We start from the raw sequence: 25,789 nt of genomic DNA, 5'->3' as shown, positions 1-25,789 counted from the left end.
TAGGCATCAAATAGCAAGTTTATATGAAACTCTCGGAGACTCGGTATAGAGCACTCAAACAGTGAAAAAAGTCCAGATCGTGATTTAGATGATATGGAATGCGATTTTTTTCATTCTGATTTCACCAGGTGATATAGAAAATTGAGTAGTATTTGAGAATTGAAGAAAAAAAATTTAATTATTTTTTTCATTTTTCACAATTTTTTACCATTTACATGGGAGGCTTGTATGAAAAACATGGAAGACCGCTGAAAAGGCACTGCCGTAGGTCCGTATACATTTGGCGTTTGCCATTTTACGTATTTTCAACCAATGAAAAAATAAATAAAAACGAATTAAAATAAAGTTGTAAATAGAAATGGACCCGTTAAAAATTCTTTGATTAAATCGAATACTAAAAAAAAATTCAATAGAAGTGAATTATAAAATTATTTTCAATAGCGTGTGAAATAAAATATATAGTTCACTTTTATTGAAACTTTTTCATTGACTTCCTTTAATCTCATGATTTTTTTGGGTTCCATTTCTATTTTGAATTTTTCGAGAAGTAGTTTTTATTCTACCTCATTCATATGTTCTTAGTATCATTATGAATTTGGTGCATCATCTCCAGCATGCATTCAACTCCATCGTTGCATCAAGAGTTTTTAGCCGGCATGAGTGTGTGCTGAATGAGAGTTTCATCATTTGGGTACTACTACATATTTTGGTACTTCGATCGATGTTCATATATCTCGACATGTTTTTTCGCATCAATATTTTTTCCCATTTTGAATTTGTCTAGCTTATTACATATAAATCCATGAAAATTGATGCAAGCGCAAGCGATTCTCTCTCAAAATGTAATTTGTGGAAATAAGTTTCCATTATATGTTATGATTGAGTTCGTATATCATTTTTGTCTTCTCTTTCTCCCTCCCTCCCTCTCTCTGCATCTCTCCCTCTCTTTTTTACTCATGTCATGAATTAAACTGAAAATCACATGCAAATTGCACAATTTGTTTGCCATTCAAGTATGTCCCGTAAGGTGTGTTTTTTTTTCTCTTGCATTTTAATACTTTTTTTTGTTGAAGATGTATTTTCTATATGTGTGTGTGACTGCACTCGTTAGACCGTTTTGCTCATGGTTCATGTGTACAGTGATCGTTTCGACATTTAATTGTATGGACCGTGTCCAGTTAGTATTTATGAAGTTTATTTCCACCTTGCGGCAAATGCAAAACTGAATATTTCATTGCGTGGTCAAGAGTGAGTTTCCATGTGCATTCTCACACCAATAAAAAAATACAAACCACGAAAATGAACTGTGTACAGATGAGTGAAAAATCGGACGCAATTAGCATTTGTCAACTTGTTATGTTGATGATGATGATGTGCATCCCTTCGAGAATGTATTCTCATTAAGTTTTTTTCATAAATGAATGCACTTCGTGTGAGCACTCTGTGCCCATTCATTCGATGACCAAGCCAAATACCTAAAAACAATTCCAGTAATAGGAAAACATCTCTCACTTCAAAACAATGTACATATGTAATCGTAATTTCTGGAGCCTTGTTAGGACAACAATAAACAAAAACAAAATCAACAATCGATAATAAAATCGGGTGAGAAATTATGAGTTGAGAGAATATATACAGAGAGTGAAAATTCCTTAAGCATCATCTCCAAAGAATTTCTTCGAAAAAAAAAAGAAAAGAAAAGAAAAACAAAAATAACGAATAGCTGAAGATATGAGAGAAAAAAAATGATTATAGACAAAACTAGTTGGCCACGATCGAAACAAGAGAAATGTGCATTTGGTCGCTTTGTTATTTCAAACCATGAAACGTGTTTGTTCGATATCAGATTTGTAATTCAAGTATTCGCCTCTAGCCTATGACTTTATGATTACAAAAAAGTATTTCTCTCGCTATTCTCTTTCTCTTTACGGAGTTTTTCTTTTGTTTTTACTCTCTCTCTCTCTCTCTCTCTCTCTGTCGTTTGGTCGCTCGCTGTGTCTATGTGTACGTTTTTATTGTTATCGTTCAAAACTCTATGCCATTCATGATGGTTTCTGGTATACATACAAAACTTGCGATTGTTTGGTACCCCGAATGAATGCAAGAAAGGTTAAATGTAACATCTAAACAACAGCACGATCCAATTTAAATAATAATTCTCAATCGTGTGTTGTTTTTCGCTCACGATGCTCAAAATGTATTTGGATCCAAAAATGCACTCTTTCGCTCTCTCTCTCCCTCTCTGTGTCTCCGTGTTTCATGCATATAGTTACATTTAATGTTTGCTGTTCTCATGATTTTTTTTTATGCTCTAAACGAACGTTTTACATTGTTGCGTGAGTATTCACGATATTCTTCCATTTATTTTGATCACCTTGTTAGGCCAAAACCATCTATCGGCCACACCGCACATATAAATAACATAAATTTTAAGTGCGCATATCATATGAACGTCTCGTAGTCGTTTCATCGATCATACTCTTGTGTTTTCTCGCTCCATTCAATGCAATTCTGTGCCAACTTTGAACGAACTTCGATCAAAAAGGAAAAAAAATCGCTATTTCTGTTCTGTTGTTTTTAAAATGCATTGGCAACAACCAACAACGTATTGTTATGATTGTGTCTGTGCTCTTTTTTTCGTCTGTTTTGTTTTAAGCTGCATTTGCAATTACAACAACCGTGCTTCCTCTCTCTCTTTCACTCCCTTTATCAACAATGTTGCATTGGCGTCTTTTTTTATTGCAGAACATTTTTTTTGTTCATTCTTAGCCAGTTTTTACTCCAATTTACATATAATGGAATATGGAAATTTCATATTAGCATATTTTTTTGTGTGCTGCTGTGTCCATTTACTGTTTCATTCGCGTTGTTCAGCCGCAGTTCGTTGTTGATCATGTGCCAACATATGTGAAAAGAAAAAACGTATATGCAATTACTAGCGCAGGTCTCTTGAAGTATCGTCGATTTCAACACATGGAAGCATGGAACGTACTTGATTTTCTTCTTCAGCCAACGGAAGTTTCTTTTGCATAATGCAACCCCACACACATACTTCCCAAAAATGGTAAAAACTACTTTGGACACACACTGCAAAACGCGAACGAAAATTTATTGTTCCGCTTGATAAGACGCATTTTAATGACATTTTGCAAAAGAACATGTCTAGGGACCTTTTTTTTCTTTCTCGCAGAGTAAAATAGACAGAATCAAAGTGAAAAGAAGAAACTATAAGAAATTAAATGTCGTCTTGACGAATTTAAATATGAAAATGATCAACTTTCGACAACAAGCTCTTGCTATATTCAAAATTTAATTTTGAGAGAATTTTTTGTTTGGCATTCAGATAAAGACATGCAATTGGTTGAGGTGATCAATTAACCAAGAGAAAAAAAAAATATTCGACTTGCCGCAAGCCATGTCAATGTAAACAATGTTTACTAATCATTATCTCGTACCAAAACCAAAACAACAACCAAGACGTATTTGTATGCATAAACAACATGAAAATGGCTTGTTCAACTTACAGCGTGTAATTACGCGAATCGTCAACAATGTGATAACTCGAAATAACACCAATTATGAGCAATTGTGCGTTATTTCATTCGCATCGTCTTGTATATCCCTCAATCCATGCCAAACAATGTATGCTCTCCTTCTTTTGCTTACTCGCCATCTCTCTCGATCTCACCTCTCTCCCCTTACTAACTAAGTGCTTTATCCTTATCCTTCTCATTTCCTTCATAATGCAAAACTATTGTTGTAAAAAACATTCTTGGAGAAATCGAAGACGGCGTCTTCTTCATGACGCAACAGCATTTCTGCGGTGCATTCAACAAAAATCGTCTAAGTTTGCCACATGGCATCTCAGTAAATTGCAAATCATGTTTCTTTTTTTTTTTAAAAAAGTTAATTAAGTTGTTTACAACTTACAAGAGTCAATCTTTTATAATGGAACAATTGTGTTGGGCTCATTTTCAAATTGACGATAAAAAGAGAAAAGAAATAGCGCCCATAGAATCAAAGAAGGAAAAATCAAAACGATTATTTCATTTGTCGTTTTTATAATTTCGCGTTTATTTTGCATTCACTTGGAATGAAAAGTGGGCATTGATGCAGGAAACGCGATTCGGTTCCAGTTTTTTTTTTTTTTTTTTGAAAATTTCTTCTTTACAATTGATCCAATTGTGTTTTGGATTTGGTTTGTATGCATGCATTTTACAGTGTACTTGAGTGTGAATCAAAGCGCTTGCAATTTTTATTTTCATTGAGTTAATAAATTTTGGTCTCTTTGCAGCTCGTTTCATTTCTTGAATAGCCGAATTTCGTATGTGCGACCACACACATACGCAAAAACATGCAATCACATACACGATCACTTATGGGAACAAATTTATGCGATAATTGGCAGTTTTCATCAACAAAAACCAAAACCCAGTTCAAAAATGACAACGAAGAAGAAGAAAAAAAACCGATCGACTCCTTTTGGCCAGAAGTAAACTGGTTCAAAATGCCAATTGTTTTATTTGCAGCTTTTTCACTTGTGAGATGAGAACATTTCTAGAACAATTAATGCAAATTTTTCGTCGTTTCGAATCACGACGACAGAAATGTAATGTTAAAACAGCAAAAAAAAGGACATGCGATTTCTTCTCTCATCAAATCGATGAATTTTGCATAAAAAGGCATTACATTAAAATGGCAACGAAAAAAATCGTCGTTGCATGACAAATGCAAATGATTGTGCTTACGTTGACATTGGCCATGGCAAACAAAAAAAAAATCTGTCTCACCGACCAGCGCAGGAAGAAATTTACAGGATTCAAATGCATGAATCTGAATGTAATATAAAAAAATAATGCAGAACAATAAACATCGAACGAACGAAAACAAAAAAAAGCGACTTGCATATAAAACGGGGTAAAAAGAGAACGACCAAAATGGCATCGAACCGAAAACAGAAACTTCGCATTCTGATCCGTGGTGCGATTCGCAAGCAATATAAACGAAAATGGTAATAAAATACTGCAAAAAAAAAGCAGATCGATCAAATCAACGTCTTCGATCATATTCCGCCGTACAGTGTGTTGTTCGGCTTGTGGCTGAATTTTTATCAAACCGGCCAATTCTCAAGAATGAACCATTGGCCAAGCAGATGTGTATGGTCATCATTGACTACACTCGTTTATTATGCAACTCAAGAGAGTTTTGCTTGCACGTTTGCATTTTGCGCATATATATATTTTTTTTTGATTTCTCTCTTCTTTCGTTGGTGTTTTTTTTTATTTGTTGTTGCAACGGCGACGGCAACCCCGTCATTGTTCTACTTGTTTATTGCACTGCATTGGAACATTGTTATGTTGTCTCCTTGTTTGCCATCTCACCATTGCCATGAAACACAGAAGTAATTATATCTTTGTACAAAATTTTACGAGCATAAAAATTACTTATTGTTAACAGTTTAATTGGGAGTCTTCTGGCAAAATCGAAACTGCACAGCACAACTGAAAGAAAAACTTATAAAAGATGGACAACGAGTGAGAGATAGACAAGAAAAGAAACCAACAGAAAGAAAGAGAGAGAAAATGAAAGCTAACAAGATGAAACGGATAGTAAGAATATGGGTGGTTTTGTTATAACTTTAACATGCGCTCGTTTATTTTCGGCCATTTATTAACTTTTATCTCTTGACGTGTGTGTGTATACATTGAATAGATTCGTTTGTATATTGTTTTCATTCTACCCGAGTGTAATGCGTAACGAAACCAAAATTGATGTAATTGAAATGAACAATTGCGATCATTTAGCCACAAACCACATAATAATTCATGGCATTGAAGTTGATGAATGGACGTGAAATAAATGAGTTTGTGTACCGTTTAAGTGCATTTTTCGAGGGTGTGATGATAGGCTCACGAAAATGTTTCCAATTTTTTTTTTCTTCAAAGTTTTGACATGCAAATGGCTGCGGTTACATTTTTAAAGCGATGTATTTTCGCACATGTTTCTGTGGTATTTGGAAAAACATTATTTTCAAAGAAAAAACAAAAACAAATGCATTCACAAGATCTCGAATATTTCTGGTTGATTGACTCCTTTGTATGAAAACTAATAAATTAATTGAATGAGTTGTAAACGAAGGAGAGTTCATTATATATTTATGGGTTGCCTCTACTTACTCTCTCTCTATCTATCTATGTGTTTTCATTCACTTCGATGGCTATGAATTATGAAGCGCACAGAGTGTACAATTGGCGAACAAAACAAGCAGAGAAGAAAAAAAGAAGTTACAAGAGCTACTCGGATGTGTGCATTCTATACACTGCATTCATCATACAGCATTATGTAATGGTAGCAAAAATATTTATGGCTTGGTTGTCGTCGACGTCGTCGAAGTTATCGATGTGACGGCAAGCAAAGTTGATCGTGAAGCCGAAAAAGGGGCGCACAACTATAAGTCAAGTCAAGTGTAATGAATCATCGCGAAAAAAGGCGATGTCACCGTGAGTAAATTGTTCCATTTTGTGTTAGAGCGCAAAAGACTGAAAATGTGAATATATCACTTGTTCGCCGAGATAAAGTGACAGAGAGCGCGAGAGAGAGTATGGTATGTGCACTTAATAAACTTAAAATACAATTGTTGTTCGAATGGATAAGTAGTAAGTGCGAGAGAAGCTTGACAAATGGCGTGACAAATGTATGTTCTGCGCTGCCGAGATTTATTATACTTTTAAATTGGTGAATTGCATTAACGCGCGTGAAAAAAACAACAGTACGAATCATGGCAAATTTGATGTTTTCATTCGATTGTCGAACCAGACAATGATCGAACACCACATCTAACCGAACTGAATTGCGAGCACATTTTCTCCATCTCAAACCATCATAATGCATGAAATGAGAGTGTAAAAATTGCCACGTATGCATTCTGTACATAACTATCGATTTCAATGCATCGTCTATGTGCTGAAAGATTGCATATTGGGTATTTGTTCGGTGATGTCATAGAATTGACGCCAACCAAAGTTCACTTCAATCACTGAATGCCGACTCAATTTAACCGGAGACAAACGTTTTCATCGCTAAACAAAAGGCAAGCAAATGAACGTACAAGTACCGTACAACATTGAAATTAGTGTGTTTGTTTTTCGAAAAGTACAAATTATCTCGTTTTGTTCTCGCAACGGCATACAAAAAAAACGATTGCAATTGAGAACAAACGCGCGCGCACGCCAACTCAGAGAAAATTAGTCTTTTGAGCCAAGTACATATTCTTTGAATCATACTCATTTCTCTTGGTGTATCGTATGATGCTTTCAAATGCCGGTTTTTTTTACAGCGAGCGATTTTAATTTTGCAGGAATGGCGCGGATGTCCAATCAATGTTCAATACATACGGCAAAATGTGAAATAAACAACAACCGCCAAACAGCAACAAAGTCATATATTTAGACAGCTCGTTTGTTTTTACTTCTTCTCACTCGATGTGATGTTTCTTTGTACAATATTTCCTTGCAGCTACTGCTGTCACTATGCCTATTGCATACATACACATTATTATGAGCGTCCAAGCGCCCGTTTACTTCACATCTTCTCTCTCTGCCGTTTTTCATTTCATTTGATTTCATTTGATGTACGTATTAAATTTACTGTCTGAATGACGTTTATGACCGTGTCTTAGTTGGTTATTTCTTAGAAATGGCCCTGTTTCCATTCGATTGATATTCAGGCCATGTTTATGTGTGCACGCCAGCAGGCCCGGCTACCCATTCCCGTTTGGAATGTGTGTATTCGCACATTGAAGCGGATTTATTATTGCGTTCACGCAATTGAACATTTCACAGCATTTCAATCTTGTCTCTGCACAACACACTTGATATGCGCAACGTTTCAGTTGTTGTTATTATTTCAATTTTCTTTTATTTGCGTGTTTGAGTGAGTTTCTTTTTTTTTATTCAACACGAATGTTGTTATATGCGCCAATACAATGCCAATCATTTTTATCGGCGAAACACATTATGCCACAGTCAATCGCTCGTGGGACAGTAAATCATAAATGAAACAATTTAATTAGCCCACAGTGTATACTGCATTGATAGAACGATGTAAAGGCACTACCAGCCGGTGTATATTTGTATGAGATTGGAGACTTTTTTTTGCGAATCTCGCTAATGAGCGCCATCTGATTTTAGTGTGAATTAGATGCAAAAACTGAATTTAATTCTGTAGCATTGAAATGAAAAAGTGAAAAAACAACAACAATAGCACGGCCACACAGAGCTGTACATCTATGCGTGCTGATGCATACATACACATATACGCTTTCTTCATTCTTTCATTCCATTGCTATACGTATCTCACTGGTCAACAGATCTATGTAGCCATGTTACTGTTGTTGTTTTTTTTCTCTTTTTCGATTCAATTCATTGTAACTAAATTGAGTTCAACTATGGAATACAAGATGGCACAGATGAGGGGAATTCGCATTTTGTCTCTTCATAGGCTTAGCCGGTTGGGCACTACATACATAGGCAATATAAAATGTCGTAGATTTGTTTGAACTCTTTGATCTTCGGAACTATTTGAATCGTCAACGATTAGCATACACGATGGAAAATACACTCATTTGAAAGCTGGTGATCGCATTCGATTTAGAATTTTATAGCCACTTGCAAAAATGTTTTTTTTTTGTGCTAATTGAATTTTAGCAACAAACATATATATTTCATATGCGAATACGAATTGTAAATGTGAATTGGATTTTGCGGTGATGAATAGATACAGACGTGCGCGCATCGAGTTCATTGAATTGGCATATTCATTTGAATATATCGCATTTCATATTCAAATGAACAAATGAACTCGTCTTGTATGATTACATTTCGCTTTGAAATGCACTTATCCAGTCGTGCGTATTGATTTCAAACTCTGTACAACACCAATGGAATCGTAATTTTTTTTGTTCTTCCACTCGATTCGTTTTGTCATTTTATGTTTGAAAATCGGTGTGAATGATCGATGGTGCCGCACACCACTGGTGAGAGAAGAAAATCGACAACAAAGGAAATTCTAGTGGTGAAGACAATTGAGTTTCGTTTTCAATTTTTGCAGTCAATTGCAGAATTCTTGAAAAATGCGGAATATTCAGAAAAACCGTGCAGCAATTACCGCACATTGTGAATTGAGAAACAGTGGCTGAATCGAGTTTTATTTCTAGACCGATAATAAAACGTATATTTCATTTGAATTTCAATGCTCATGCTGTTTTATGCACATCAAGTCGGCATCTTATGTAAGTGTATGTGTCTTTTCTGCAAATCGAAGCGTTTGCATACAAATATCGAATGCGAATTAGAATGCTAGTGGTCAGTGAATGTGTGCTTGTGAATATTCTATTCAGAATGCGTTAGTTTCGCTTACTAGAAATCGATATGATGAAGCAAATGTGTGTGATCGCGCTATTTTAACGCTTACATTGGCTTGTTAGGTCAAAGGAGGTGCAGCAACACGTTAAACACCATAAATACTTACATCGTTAGCACAATATCATAACGCATATTTTTCAACTCTGTTTCGCTTATTCACTCTTTCTTACTTTTCTTCACAGTTTTCCATATTGTTGGTACGCTATGACGTACACATAGATTGTGCTTGTACATTTGCTTACATATCACTCTTATTCTTCCTCTCTTTCGGCGAGCATTACGATATTTGCAATTCTGGTTTCACCAAGGAAGAAAGAGAAAAGAAACGGTGGCGATGACGATGATTTTCCACCGATTTCAATGGCTCGACGATGTGACTGTTTATTATCATTTTTTTTTTATTATTCGTGGCAACACACGGACAATTTAAAGCATTCACCTCTTGTAACGTGGATTATCACTTTATCTCTCTGCTACTTTAACTATTCGCACTTCGATTTTTCGGGTTGTTGTTTCTTCTTCCTTATTCTTTTCATCATTTTTTCGCCCATTTTTCTTTGGGCACAATTTATGACCTTTTTTTAATCACAAAATGTTTAATAAAACATGAACAAGCATTGAAATGAGCTGCAGGTCCATTGTTAAATTTTTTAATTATCCTGAGCATTGATTTTTCAAATCACAATTTCAACAATTCAGTTTGCAAGAGAAAAAAGAAGAAGATGAAGATCGAGAGAAAAAACATGGTTAGCGCGTAACAACACCCGGTGAATTCTCCATGCTAAATAAAAATTCACGAATTAAATCAACGCTAATTAATAAGAACATTAATTAACAACGATGAGAGAGCGAATAAAATAAAACATGCTGAAATTGGTGGACGAATATATAATTATGTTCAAGTAGAGCTATCATCATGTCAAAATGGTTAATGGTTAAGTAGGTGTTTGCTATTTTGTTTTCTCTCATGTTGAATGGCTGTTGTGTTGTTGTTGTTTTTTTTTTTACTCTCTACACCATTCATTTCGGCATTCTTTTTTGTTTTGCATCTTTCGTTCGTGTTTGTGTCGACACAAACGGTTGAGACCGATGAACATACGAACTGAAGTCGGTGTTTCTGGGTTTTTTTTTATTCTCTATAATTTCCTACATAAATCACATTATCAAAACAAACAACATTGACATGTGTATCTTCTGCACCATTGGATGTACTAGTTCTAATCGCGAATGGAATAGATTGTGCGTCGAAACCGTCGTCGTTGTCATTAATGTGTGTTCTCTTTAGTGTATAATTTTTTTCTTCTTCTAACGTTTCTTCGGCGAAGACACACACTCAGAGAGAGAAGGAGAGAGAGAAACCACATCAGAGAATTGGAGATTGGAATTTAAATAATCGATTAGAAAATTATACAGCGTCCATAAATGTGTTGATGGCTTCAAAAAGCCATAAATTAATTTAAATCGGTTTCAATCTGTGCGTTTTTGGCTATTGCAAGCTCTTCTATGATAGTTGAAAAAAAAAAAAAATACCGAAGATGTGATATTTTCGGTGCCGCAAAAACGCACATAAATCTAAATCTATCACATCGCATATATTGTTCGTTGATGAACGATGTTTTTCTCTATTTATCCATCACAAAACGTTCGGCATTTTGATTTGTGGCTGCGTGTTTTTTTTTTTCAAATTTTAAGTAAAGAATTGATGCTCATCAAAAGTCATAAAAGATCGTGATTCCTGTGAAAGTGACGGCCAAACTATGAGAAACATTGGGCATATGTACTTCTTTTGGCTGAAATTAAATAAAATATGTTTGACACCCGGCTGGTTTGCATCATAAAAAAAGCATACTGAAAACACTGACACATACGGGTAATTGAAAGGTGACACACCAAGGCATATATGATACGTAACGAGTGACCGGCTCGTTTCATTTCATTTTAATATAGATGAGTTGGTGTGCTTCTTGAATTCTGTGTTTTTTCAAGTCATAAAATGCAATGACCAGTGTCACATCAGTGTAAACGTCGTGTTCAAGTATATCTGCCTTCGTCTCGTTTTTGGTTATTTATGCTTCATTCGTCGTGTCCATTTTTATATTATTTTACTAGAATAGTCTCTATGTTTGCATGTGCCCATTATATATATATTTCGTTCGTAAAATGCGTTTACAAGATTTTATGCTTTTCCGTGTTACCGAAACAACACACGTTTCTTTTTATTTTGTTTTTATTCGACTTGATTTTATTTCTTGGTCGTGTACATTTGAAATTAAAGAAGAACAGAAAAAAATATTACAAAGCATGAACATACGTATGTAATTTATAATCGCAGTGCCTTTTTTTATATGCATGCCACTTATAATGACCGAAGGTATTATACAAACATAGCCGCTAGTAGACGAGTGTATAATGTCAAATTTGTTTTGTTGTTTGTTTTGTTCTTGAACATCGTTTGAGAGATATGTGAACGATCGTGCGTTCGTCTTGGTCTCTTGTTTCAAAAGTGCATGCGAAAAACAAATAAATAATGTCCTGCTTGAAATTTAATGATGGGGGTCTGACTAAACGACATCACCGATTTACGCTCGGTCTCGCACTGTTCAGCCCGGATTTTTTTTATCGAATTTTACATGCGATTTTTGAACGCACATAAAAAAACAAACATCCTTCGCGAATATGATTTTCATGACATCGCCTCAAGTCGCCAATTGATTGGCCAATACAGGAGATACACACAAAAAAAACCATCGAAACAACCGGGCCCGATTTTAAACACGAATGATGAACAAAAGAATAAACAAAAATGATATGGATTGTTAATTTATCTTAATTAACCAAACAACTGAAAATTGCATAAATTTCCAAAAAAAAAAAACACCCGATAATCGTGCCACGATCAGTGAAACGTGCACCACTCACCACGAATTTTTTTTTATCGCAATAAAACACCAGAAAAACGCCAATCCGTTGTTAAATTTACATATTCGACAATTTTTAACAACCATCCTGAAACTGTGTTGTTTGTTCTTCTCTTTCTCTGTGTGTCTCACGCACTAACTGCATATTACCATAGTTATAATCACCGCCACTGCTGTTTTTTTTTTATTCATTCAACTTGATTGCAATTTGTTTAAAGCCATTTTATAATACGCATTGGACATGTAGTTTATTCAAACGCTTCAAGATCTTTAATTGAACACTATCTGCTCTCTCAAATGTATCAATAAAAAAACGTCAATCATTTCCTATTCGCCTTACACAGCGCGGCACAGACAACGATGACGAATATTGAGAAAGAATTCGGGAAAGACATAATACGGCTGTGACAGCCACAAAGACCTAGATGAACACAGACGGATGACGTGTTTGAATTTTTCACTTTGAATCTTGTTTTGTTTAAAGACTAATGCAATTCAAATCGTCTAATACAGACTTGAAAGCTGACATTTTTAGTTGCGATTTATTTGACAAACATTTATTTTAGAATTTCGATTTATTTTCGTGAATGTTTCTGTTTATTGTACGCAAACCGGTTACTAATCATCGATTTTATTGATTCATGTCAAAACATTTTATTCGAATTCATGTTCAACATTCAAATTGCAGCCGATAAGCGTTTGATGGCGCCAAACATGGCGTTCACGCGCATAGAAATAAATAATAAAATGTCGATGTTGAAAAGAATGAAAAATCGGCACTTTTTTTGTTGTGACAAAAGTCTCAATGGATAACATTAGATCATTCATGTCAAATGAATTTTATCATTTCGGTTTTATGTTTTTATGCAAAACAAAGTTTGTCTTCATCAATATTCTGAATATGTCATTGTAAGCGTTTTTTTTTTATGTTCGATGTGTTACATGTACGTCATGTTGCTGCGCCTCAAATTTCATTGTCACGCTGGCAATTTTATACCCGTATGAATAATGTGGTACATGCATATCGATATCAAGTATTTTAATGGCATGTGATAAATTTGCATCGTAAATGATCGAGCCTATATCGACTTGATTTTTAAATTCAAACTTGGCATTCTCTCTCTTTCTCTCTTTTTGAATATTTGACAATTATTGTACTTTTTGTTTGAATTTGATGAAAAAAAAAAATGAAAATTGTCTCAGTTGAACGAATTAAATTGGCCATTAATCAGGAATCTGCAATTTATTTTCCACTCATCATACCATAATCAAAAGTAAAAAGTGAATTTTGCTCTGAAAATTCCATTCAAAAATAATTTGTCGAATAGATGTTTTCCTATTAAAAATATTAAAATGTGGAAGGTGCTCAAACAATTGAGGACATTGAAAATGGTTTAAGTCAGCGGCGGCAAAAAAAGAGATCACCAGAATGATGGTTCCTCTATTCATTATACTGATTTTCGATGTGGATGTATTAAGGTCTCAATGTTAAGAACGCCCAATTTCATAAATCAAAAATTGTGAATAAATGAAGAAAAACCGATTCGTTCTTAAAATCAATAAATAAAATATTCAATGCATATTGAAAAAACTCTATTGTAATTTTCGTTTGAATTTTGAAATTAAATAATTATTTATCAAAAATGACTTTTTCAGTTTTATTGTTTGGCACACAGTAGATTTTGATTTGAATGTCAAAGATGGGCACTCTCTGTCTTTCTCTCTTTTGAATATTCAAAAATATTTAAAATTTGATGAAAAAAAACTCGAAAATCGTTTCATTCGATGCCATTGTACAAATCAAATTGGCAATTCCTTGGAGAATGTAAAAAGAGATAATGTTGTTTTTATTGTTCTTGGAAATTGGTTATCTGCATTTTATACATATATTCGTTGGATAAATCCTCCACACCTTAATAAATTTAATGTTGGCGGTATTTGAATGCGTTTCCGATTAATAGACTAAAGTAATCGTTTATTTTATTGATGCGGCACAAACATCGCAAAAATGGCACAAGATGCCATCAATTATTATTTGATGACGATCGAGAGTTAAAGCGAGAACAAAAAGAATTTTGCTAAAAATATTCGCGTGTGCGCGTGCAAAGTGAAAGAAATGAAGAGAGCGAGAGAAAAAAAATGTGCTCCGCGTCACCGGCCACCGCAAAATAAATGTCAAATTTGAATAAACAAGCAATTTGATGGTGTTAAAAATGGCCTTTGTATTGATTCAAAACATTAAAAAAGAAGAAGCTTAATGCAAACCGAAACCCGAGGGGAGAGAAACGCGTTAACAATGCTCGACGAGTTATCATTCACACTAACTCGCACGATTTCAACATTAATTTTTCGAAAATTGTAATTCATTTTCGGCATTCATTCAATATATGCACGAATTTTTCTTTTAAAGATGAGAAGAAAAAAACCGCAATACCAAGACGTTTCAAAGCTCTTTAGTGTGTTGTCGATTCCGAAATATTAATAGCGAATAAAATAGTCGCACATCAAAATTCTAAGTGAGAGGCGCGAGAAACAATATAATGTAAGACAACATTTAAGATAATGAAATCTAAACTACAAAATTATATTCACCGTTGATCAGAAAAGAAAGAGGAAGAGAACCACATCGAAATGAATGAATTATACTTCTTTTTCATCAACAATAACAACAACAACAGCCATGAAGATGAATGAAATGTGCCGCGCGCTCGCACATCAACTCCGATGCATAAATTTGAAATTTCTTCATGTGTTTTTTTTTTCATCTCTCCGCGCTGCTTAGCTCACTCTCAAACGGATTTTGAAGACACAAGCTCTGATTTTCTTTTGTATTATCGTTTTGTGTATGTGTGCGTTTGAAACGAGCATTTTGTCTCTCGATCGAGCGATTGTATTTCCAATCGAAAGGAATAATAAAGATGCGAAACAATATCGGTGTGAATGAAATCATTGTAATCCGTCAGCTTATGAGATGCATCCGAACAAATTCTCACCATCCATGTGATTTCCCACAAAAGCAAACCGATATCTACATCAATTGAATTTCGAAACCAATTCGATCATTGTTTAATTTTCGAATACCATTTCTCATCGCTAGATTTCATTTCAATGGGTATTTTAATGAAAATTTAGCGACTTGCTCATAATAATTCAAATTGAAAACGATGATTTAAATGTAACAATGTTTTCATTTAAATGTTTTGCTTACAAGATTTTAAGTGGAATTTGTATTTTTATAGCGTAACCGTCAAGAGGTGCGATCATAAAAAACGACTATTTGAGTTTGTAATTAACACAAAATTGTTATTTGAACACAAATATAAGGTATCCAAACATTGTAACCGATTGCTTAGCGTTTATCATCGAATGGTGTTGACCCAAGATGAGAGTCATAGCACCGAAAATTCCATCATCATTTTTCATAATCGACTAATTCTTCTCAGTTTTCTTAAACATTCACAACAGATACGCATTTTTGTTCGAAAATATAATTACAGCTAATGCATCAATTTAGTGAAACTATTATTTCACTTCGCTTCTAGAAATTTGGAATCTATCTGTCGAACGAAGTCGAATGAAACAGAAACTTAGCGCTTATTTGGCTGTGTTTAAGAGAGAGGTGACAAATTGGCTCAAATGGTATTAACATAATGAGCAAATTAATTAAAAGAAGCAAATGAACAAATACACTTTGTGACTTATGTGTGATGATTTTGCATCGTTATGTGAATATTTATCAGTTCTTTTGAAACTCAAACCTATTAATGACATATAATTAAGTTTTTAGAGAAGAACAAAAATATGTAGTCGCTTGTGACAAGAATCTCTTGGGAATAAATGATAAATAAAATCGATTGATGGTGGAATTTATGACTTCCTGGGCAAATGAAGATGCGCCAGATGAGCCGTATGTGATTTCAAAAAATGAGCAATGACGGTTCATCACACACACATATATATATTCTTGATTATTTGGGGTCTCAATTACATTGGGCACCAAAGTGAACACATCCATTTTGATCAGCTTTTCGTCGTTTTCAATCTATCTCTCTGTTTCCATCTCCTTCTCCATTCTCATTCAGACTCATTCGTTTAATTATAAGATGTTTTATGCATCGTTGATGTTTGAAAGTGTCAACCAAATCATGGGATCATGGATCATTAATAAAAAATTGTCGTGGTCGTTGTCGTCGAACCGAAATGATCATTAACAACAAAAAACCCAAAGCGAAATATCGAAAAATTAAGCATTTTCGACCTTTTTGTCCTCGTGCACGCGCTCACACACACACAATGAGCAATATGGAACGCATATTCATGGTTGTTGTTTTGCTTTCTGCAGATGAATTACAAACGATACGATGTTGTTACGTAAAGATTAATTTTCGGAATAATTCCAAGAAAAGCATGCAAATTTTTTTTCTTCTTCATCTTTCATTTGAGATATTTATCAAATCCCGAAAAAACTTATTCCACGAATCGGCCCGATTGGAGGGGTTTTTTTCTCGCCTTTTCTAAAATCGATGCAACAACTATACAGATTGAACTGTCTCATCTATTTACGTATTTATTTTCATTTCAATGGTATTGATTTGGTGATTTTCGCACGCATACAAAACACTATACCCATATTGTGCCTATTGAATTTGGTTTTGTTTTGCCCAAAGAATAGAAGACTTGAAACTTGTGCAAATGACGGAAAACACTGTACGGATGAGAGAGAGAGAGAGAGAGAGCAGGCGATGCTATCGAAATGAATGAATCAAAGCAAACCCAATAAAAAAAAGTTTTAAAAAGAGAATCAATTTCGGTACATCTCGTACCCCATGGTCGTTGGGATCGAGTTTCTCGATATTGTCGCACAAAGAAGAAAAAAAGATGAAATAAAACTGTGTATTGGGTAATGAAAAAAAAAAAACCAGATAGAATTAACCGAGTGTTCGATGCCGGAGCTAACAATAGCGTACAACTAGAAACTATACGAAGTGAAAAAGATAAGAATAAGAAAATTGTCGTAGGATTCGTGAATGCGCGCCGTTCAGTCTTTTTTTCTTCATTGTATTATGGCCTATGTGATATATTTGTTCGTTTAAAATGCCGAACGATTTTATGTAGTGTAGGGGCATTATTTTATATCAAAAACCGATGGAAAAGAAATTCATTTAATGAAAAAAAATATATCTTTAATTTGCCGAGAAATGATCCGCTCTTTACACCACTTTAGTTTATCGCTTTTATTAAGTAACATCTTTTCGGATTTCGCACATATAGAATGCAGAGAGCTCAACATTTGAAAGCAAAAGCCGAACAACGAAGAACACACCATCAGCATCTTACGTTATCGTTACTGCTGCTGTTCATTTAATCGAATCGCACTTGTTTCGATGACTTGTTGCTGTGTGTTTCTCTCATTTCGTGTCATTTGTTTGTGATGTTGTCTTTTCTCTTTAATTCTTCTTTTGCAGCGAAAAGAGATATATTATCTGTCGTTGAATTTTCATGCTTCTGCGTGATGGCAATCGTTAGCTTTAACCATTTACTGTACGATTACATCAATTCTTCGCTAAAAATCGAATAAAAACATCGCAGTGTGGATGGCGAGTTTTTTTTTTTGCCACATTGCAGTTGTGACAATGCACAAGCCAAACTGGACGCACACGCTTACTTTTCTTCTTTCAGTATTGAACATCACATATGGCATTTAAACGTTAAACGATCGTGAAACAGAGTTAAAGAGAGAAAAAAAAAATTGAACAACTTGATCTCCAAATAAAAACGGATATATTATACCAAAATGATGTTGGTATGGTGGATACTTCCAGCCGATCGTGTGACTCCTTTCAATTTGAACGACACCGTTTACATTTTTTTCTCTCTTACCCAATCACTTGGTATGTGTAAATAATTCTGACAATTTGACATTTTAGATTTTTGATCCGACACTGATCAACTGAGAAGCGGCAAACGGGAATGAAAATATGCATCAAAAGAAATGAAGAAAAGACTGCGGTGATTTAATCCGAATGCCTGAATTCAGTCATACAATTGATCATTTCTTTGGAAAACATTTTAAATTTGGCTCTCTGTCAAATGGGAGTCACAATCTAAAATAAAAACTTTATTATTCTTTTTAAAAAAGGATTTCCGAAATGCATTTTCAACATGATTTTTACCCCAAACAAGAATAAATTGTGTAATGGCTATGGGATTACATTTTTCTTAACGAAATCGTCTTTTTATGCGTTTTAATTCATAAAAGTAAACAGCGCAAATGTATTTGCTCTAAAGAAGAAGTTCTTTTTTAACGATTCGTTAATGATTTTTCGTTTTCCGTTTAGATTTGGTGGCGGTATTACTTAGATAATGTTTTGCGTTTGTATCGTTCTAATTTCATTATGGAAACGGGAAACGAGGGCAGGAAATCTCACGCCAAAAACAAACTTAAATTGATTTTCCGTTATAGGCCGTAACACTGTATCAAAATGTAGGAAATGGAAAAGAGCAAAACATAGGGACACACATAAAAGTGCTCATCGTTAAAATTGAGAGAGAGAGAGAGAGAGAGAGAGAGAGAGAGAGAAAGACTCTATTGGATGTGCATGTTGGTAGATTGCTTTACTAGCCAGTTTCTCATCGTTTGAAAAAAAAAGTCTCTCTATATGCACCGAACAAACAACAAAATCTCTGAATAGAGTGAATTTCATTCTCCATAGATTGCTATGAGTTTGTATACAGTGTGTTTTTTTTTCTATATTTTTTTTCTTTCAATTTCGTTCTCACTCACTTCAGGATTGTTATATTCCTTTTGTTCTTGGGCAATGGATTTTGTGTCTCTTTCATTCTTGGCCGATGGGTACAGTGATTTCAATGCAGCACACTGACTCTGCCACCAACAACAATAAATCATTACTTAACAATGATCAAAACGAGGCACACGGTGATAATAATGTCGATGGATGTAAAATGAAATGCAGAGGCAGGCAGAGAGAGAGAAACTAGCATCAAATTAGTTGACCATGCTGAGACATGGGTAGATAGAACGAAAGAGCGTCCACACATATATGTATCGAAAGTGTTCGAACCATAAAAATGTCTTGTCGAAAGGAGGGAAAGAGAGCGACCGTCTTTCTTTTTCATATTTTCTCTGTGCATGATATGGTATGTAGTTTGGATTGAAGATAGAAACCGTTTTACATATTCCATAAAGTGTGTGTACATTCCAGCATATTGAAGAACAATGCACTCATCTATACACTTTATCTCTCGCTCTCACTCTACTGCTTGTCCTCATTTCTTATTGTATCATACCATCATCATTTTTTTTTTCATTCCATTTCAACGCGCTTGAAAACTGATACCGATATTTCAATCGAATTTGGTTCTATGCAGAAGTCTATGATGTCTAAACGATATGGCATTTCTTCAACAAAAAGTAATTTGATGATTTGGTCAAGTGATTTTTTTGTGTATTTGCTACAATGATTTTGCACCTTGTTATTTATGTTTGATTGAAGCAAACAACAGACAGACAAATTCGAATTCAAGCGAAAGAAAAACAAGCATTTTTTTTGAACGAAAAAAAATGCGACTGCTTGCGAAGTATGTTTTTCTTAAGATCATTGATGCTTCAAATGATATTGCCATATCAGGTAAGGTACATGCATTGATTTAAAAACTAACTTGAGATTAAATTCTCACTGTTTTTAGCATTTTTGATGTGACTTCAAAAATTAAAAAAAAAAAAAATCTGTTCCATACGACCAAAGGGAAACATTTTTAAAGAAACAAATATATACGCATACAATATTTTTCCATACGTGCTGTTATTTCTCTGGGTTTTTCGAGAAAAAAATAATAATAACAAGAACGTAAATGAAAAATAGTGTACGAAGAATTACCGAAAAAGAACAGGCACACAACGATATATGTGTTCAACATATATACGAAATAATAAATATTACGAAGAATGAGACGGAATGGAATGAACGAGGGAAAATTGTGTAAATTTGGAGAAGCCAAAAAGGCAACTCAAATGACAAAAAAATATATATATTAGACCAAACGAGTAAAATGTTTGATGAAAGAAGGTTGTGGAGCCAGAGCCGGAATGAAAAATCTGAACGGAATAAAATTCTACCTAAATGTGAAATTCAGAAAAGTCATAGATTCATGCTATTCCGTCACAATAGTACTATACACCAGCCTGAAAAGAATGCACTGCTCTGCTTCGATGAACGTAAAAACGTAAGAAGAAAGAGAAAGAGATTTTTTTTCTTCTTTCGTGTTGTGTTTTTGTGTGTACTTGATGGCACCGTGTGTTCTATGCGTATGTTTATTTATTTTCGTTCATTTTAAGCTACTCCTTGTTCCTTGAGAATGTGTATGTGTGTGTGTATAAGTATGTGCAGAGTATGTATGGCCACTGCCATGGATGCTTGTTGAATCCATTCTTGAATCTCTCCTTTTCTTTAATGCTCATTCGTTTGTCCTCTCTCTCTTTCTTTCTTTCTTTGTGTCTCCCTTGCTCTTTCACCTTCATACATATCCATACATTTTTGATTCTTATTTCGTACGATCATTCGTCGTTCATTTGGGTTTCCTTGGCCTTAGCCTTTTTCGTTATTTTTCTCATCGTTTCTGTGATCGAAGGCATTTGTTGTTATTGTTGATGATGGAAGGAATAAGCGCGCGCAACTTATGGTATGCCTGGATTTCTTTTGTTTCCGAATTTCATGTGTTTTTGTACCTTTTTCCGTTCTTGTTATGCTTGTGCGCAATGTTTTCAGTCCGGTTCCATTGGAACAAAATTTTTTTTCCTCTCTTCGATGCACACACGCATGGACAGTGGTTGCTTATTTTATTGGTAATTTTTTTTTTCTCCACTTCGTTCAGATTGTTGTGGTATAATTTTTTTTACGTTCGTTTTTCTCTTCGACGCTTTTAACCACTTTGTTTGCATTTACATCGAAATTAAAAATGGAAAACGTGTACATTGTTACATTGCCTAGACCAAATGAAGCCAACAACAACAAACTTAATCTGAATAAAAAAAAAACAGCTAATGCTCCTTGTTTGGGTTTCTATTCTTCTCTCTTTTTCGTTCGACGTAAGAGTTTTTCATATATGTATAAATCGAGTAAGCAGAAGTTGATAAATATTTTTTTTTGTTTTGTTTTGTTTTTGTTGTTCTTTCTTTCGCATTTCGCGATTCCACGGCGAGTGTATATGGTAGTAAGCAAAATACACAAAAAAGGAGAGTCGTTAATCTGTGCAAAAGAGACCAAGATCTGACTTTTGTACACGGCTCAAATTCACGGCTTGTTATTCCAATTGTATTGTGAGTTACGTTCTGCGTTTAACGATTATCAGCACCTTCGTGCTGTGTGTTTTTTTTTCTCTCGTCATTTCTCTCTTTGCTTTTGTATGTATGTGCGTACATATTAGCGTATTTTGTATGCGCATATTTCGCCGAGAACGGGCTGAATTGAAAAAAAAATACATGGCCGGTTTTCAGTGTAAATTAAAATCTCAATATGTTTCGTTCTTTTTTTTCGTTCTTCATTTGGATTGTTCGTTAACGATATAAATGGTATTGCACTAGAAGGCAACTGAGCTACTGCGACACCATCTGCTCTCAATCTTAATACACTTACTGTGCGCATGCATTATTGAATTTGGTTGTGCATCGAAACAATGAAGAACAAATCAAAACAACAATCCTCTTCATAAACCACTGTGTGTGAACGTGTGCATTTAATTTGGATTTTATTTTGGCTTTCGCATCAACATTTTCAACATCACACTTCAAGACTGTGTTAATTCAAGAGCGTCTTTTTTCTGTGTTGTATTTTATTTTCAAGTTGACAAATTTCACCTGTTAACGCTTGAAAATTTGATTTGTTAAGATTTTTTTTTGGTTTGAGATGGATTTTTAACAGGGTGAATTTTTTTTTCTCCCGATCAAACTAGAGATTTGTCATTTTTCGGATTTCTAAAAGAAGAAGTAAAGGCGCAAAACGAAGGGACGATCCCAGTATTTTCAATAAGCACATTTGTAAAGTAGCGCATGTGAATACGATTTTCGCATCATTTAAACGTTGCGCAAAAACAATAGCCAACAACTAAGAGAAGAAATTCAAACACGATAAACGAAATGATCAAACAATAGCACGAAAAAAGGCGATTTCGTTTCCATATTGAATATAAGCTGAATGGAATAAGATCATGTTCTCTAAGACAATTAAGTATGTGTGTTGTGCTGGCTCCGGCCAAATTCAGAGGCAAAAATAAATACACGAAATTCATTATCATTATGAGCGAAAAACTAAGCGCATAGTTTGGATCGGAGCGAGAGAAGAGAGGGACAGAGAGAACAGAAAGAAACACAAACCATACGAATCGAGAAATTAACGAAAACATCGAAAGAAAAAAACATACGACTCAACAGAAAACACCGATTTTCAAGTCGAATACGATGCAGATTTCCAGACACACATATGCTGGAGACACATATGCCGAGAATACGAGACGAAACATTTTTGTTTTTTGTTTTATAAAATGTTCGAGAGATACACATGAAAAATATCCATGTTTATCATAAATAATGCTCGGAAATTTTGCGCTTTTCTTGTTTTTCTACGTCTTGATTCCGAGTCAGATACGATAGACAAAACAAAAAACAGAGAGAGAGAGAGAGAGAGAGAGAGAGAGAGAGAGAGAGAGAGAGAGAGAGAGAGAGAGAGAGAGAGTTGATAATTGTGTAAAGCAAGAACATGTTGAAAATGTATCAACGACAACAACATACATATTACATTTCCAGATAGAGACAAATTCGTCTATTGCGTTTTCCTTTGCAACGGAGAGTCGTTTTTATGTGGCGTACTTTTGGTTTAACGCAATTAAAACGCCAAATGCGTTGTTTAGTGTAGTTTCGATGTGTGTTTTTTTTCGTCTTCCGTTAAACGTGCTCGTATTGCATATTGTCGAATTGAGTTTGATCGTTTCTCTTGAGATCATTAAACATAAAATGCAATTTACGTCTATTCCCATTTCAGCCCATAAAACTGTTTCTTCCGTTCGGTTTTCTTTGTTGGAACGACCGACTGATTATCCACGCTGATTGAATTTCTTCAACTACTCATGTTTTGCTCTTCCGCCTTTTCTAACTTACTCCCCCTCTTTCGATCTATCTCTCTCTCTCTCTCAAATCAAACTCACATTTCTACCATCGGCCCCGACTGTCAATTGAATTAAAAAGGATTTCAACTGTGCCAAAAAAAATAAATTCAATTATGACGTCGATCAAAAGAAGCGATAATCAACCGAAATAACAAATAAAATGTTTGATTTAGGTGTGTGAAAATGATTAAAATCCAAAAATAGCAAAGCGAAAGATTGGCGTTTGTGCTGTTTATTTTGAAAATCTCGATTTTCGGCTGATCGCCTGTTTTTTTTTTGTCTATGTTTCCTTCATTTCGGCAGTTACGTTCAATTTTTTACTGTTGTTTATATAGAACGCGAGAGGAGAAAAAAATGGTTTCTTTCTTGTGGCAAAAAAAAACTAATAAAAAAGGTAACTTCAAACAGAATACGTTTTTAGTTTGAAAAATGATTCATTTTATGTCTGTTTTCTTTTTTTCACGCAAAATCACCTTTTAAACAAGAGAAAGACGACGACGAAGAAAAAAATGCGATCGCATCGATATTTTTGTGTGTTTATCGTTCGATAAGCCTAGCCGACGAATGGCTCAAGACATGAAAAAAAAATGGAAGCGTTCGTTCAAACATAAACCTAAAAAAGAAGGTGATAAGAGGATTACATTGAACAAATTGTACATAGATGTATTTTTTTCTTATTCTTTTTTCTGTTTAACTTTTTTTCCATTCATTTTCGGATTCATAATCGAATAAACAAATGACACGGGTTTCCATTTGCTTTTTTCTCTCTGTCGCTTTCTATCTTTCTCCAACCAAAGTTGATTACAAAAAATGATTCAACTAGAGCGCTATTCACTATTCGAGCAACTCAATGCAAACACAACAAATCGTGAAGAGAATAAAATGCACATACACTTCTTTCAACATTTGTTGTGTGCAAACATTACCGAGAACAATTTGTTTCAAATGTCATTTTGTCTTAAACAAATAACACCGTTACAGAATGTCGAAAAGACATTTAATGACAAAATCAATGTTGCTATCTTTAAATTCCATGACAAAAAAAAAACAAACAATTGTTACGAAAAACGGTTAATACTTACATATTACGTTGATAGCGAGAAAATATCTGGCAAAGTCGTTCCATTTCGATCGTGAAATGGATGTGCGATGAAATGATCTTCTGAAGTCTCTTGTTCGCATACATTCAATGCATTCTGCCGGCCCCTGGCCCATTTCTATTTAATTGCTCTACTTTCATTTAATATGCGCGAATCAGAAAATCAATAACGGGCGTTTATCGATCGATCTTAGATGCACCAAATTTTTTGTTGTTTCACACACTGTTTTACTGTTTTCTTTCAACATACAATAATATTTATAAATTATTTCGGTTGTGGTGCGTTTTATAGAAACTCTATATCACCAAATGATGATTGCACGCATTTTTATTGCACAATTCTTACATGGGAGCAGGAGCTGCAAATTAATTAAGGCACATTTTTATGATAAGCTGGTCCGTATTCGATAATGTTTTGAAATCAAGCAAACGTATTGCTTATCTATCAATGGCATTCAATGCTCCGATAAAAACAGCACGATTTCATTTCAGTTCGGCTTCTCTTTTCGAGGGTTGGAAATTCCACGTTTGATTAAATTTACCACATGTTCAATTGTGCCGAATGGCTTTGATGATATATACTCGTTTTGATTTTGGCCTGGCAAAACGCACAAAATTCCTGTACACACACCGTGTTGTCACGTAATTTATTGGCCAGCAATTTAAATCGAAATTAAATTGTACATGTGTGCAGTGGCGTTAAGTGAGCACTTGTGAATCGTTTGGTTTTTTTTAGTTCGTGACTTTTTTTTATTATTATTTTCGTTTTAATTTTCGGGTATTTATCATTGTTTTGCGTCGCGATCAATAAGAATAAAAAAAATTCGGCGACGGATACACACTGTTAATGGCACTTTTGAAACTTGTAAACACTTTTTAAAAATAATCTTGATCAATTTAATTTCAATGTATTTTTGTTGCTGTTGTTGTTGTTGTTATTGTTAATTTGGCGATCTTCATCGATTCAAACGATTGCACATTTGTTTGCCGGTGTTTTGTATTGAATCAAAAACAAAACTCACAAAATGTCAACAAAACAAAGACTTAAACTATGAATATGAATGGTGTTTTCATTCGATAAATAAAGTTAAAAAAACACAACAACCAAAATCAAACTATTTCCAGCCAATCAAAATCACTCACAAGATTTGAATTTATGTTGTGCCTGGATA

General features: G+C 34.4%; 1 protein-coding gene across 1 annotated transcript in view; it reads right to left on the bottom strand.

The window, feature by feature from the left end:
• LOC116342923 (low-density lipoprotein receptor-related protein 6) overlaps positions 1-25,744 on the bottom strand; it is a 39,586-nt gene extending 13,842 nt beyond the window's left edge. The window contains exons 1-2 of the mRNA XM_031770733.1: positions 24,964-25,744; positions 24,601-24,855 (exon numbers count right to left, since the gene is read on the bottom strand). Coding sequence (XP_031626593.1) covers positions 24,601-24,733 — 133 coding nt within the window. The 5' untranslated portion in view covers positions 24,734-24,855; positions 24,964-25,744. The remainder of the gene's footprint in view (positions 1-24,600; positions 24,856-24,963) is intronic.
• Positions 25,745-25,789: the final 45 nt, after the last annotated feature.

The sequence above is a fragment of the Contarinia nasturtii genome, unplaced genomic scaffold (assembly GCF_009176525.2).
Source record: "Contarinia nasturtii isolate CC-2019 unplaced genomic scaffold, AAFC_CNas_1.1 Cnas_scaffold_129, whole genome shotgun sequence".
Lineage (NCBI taxonomy): Eukaryota > Metazoa > Arthropoda > Insecta > Diptera > Cecidomyiidae > Contarinia > Contarinia nasturtii.
The sequence above is the reverse complement of the archived record's forward strand: the minus strand, read 5'-3'. Positions and strand labels throughout refer to the sequence as shown.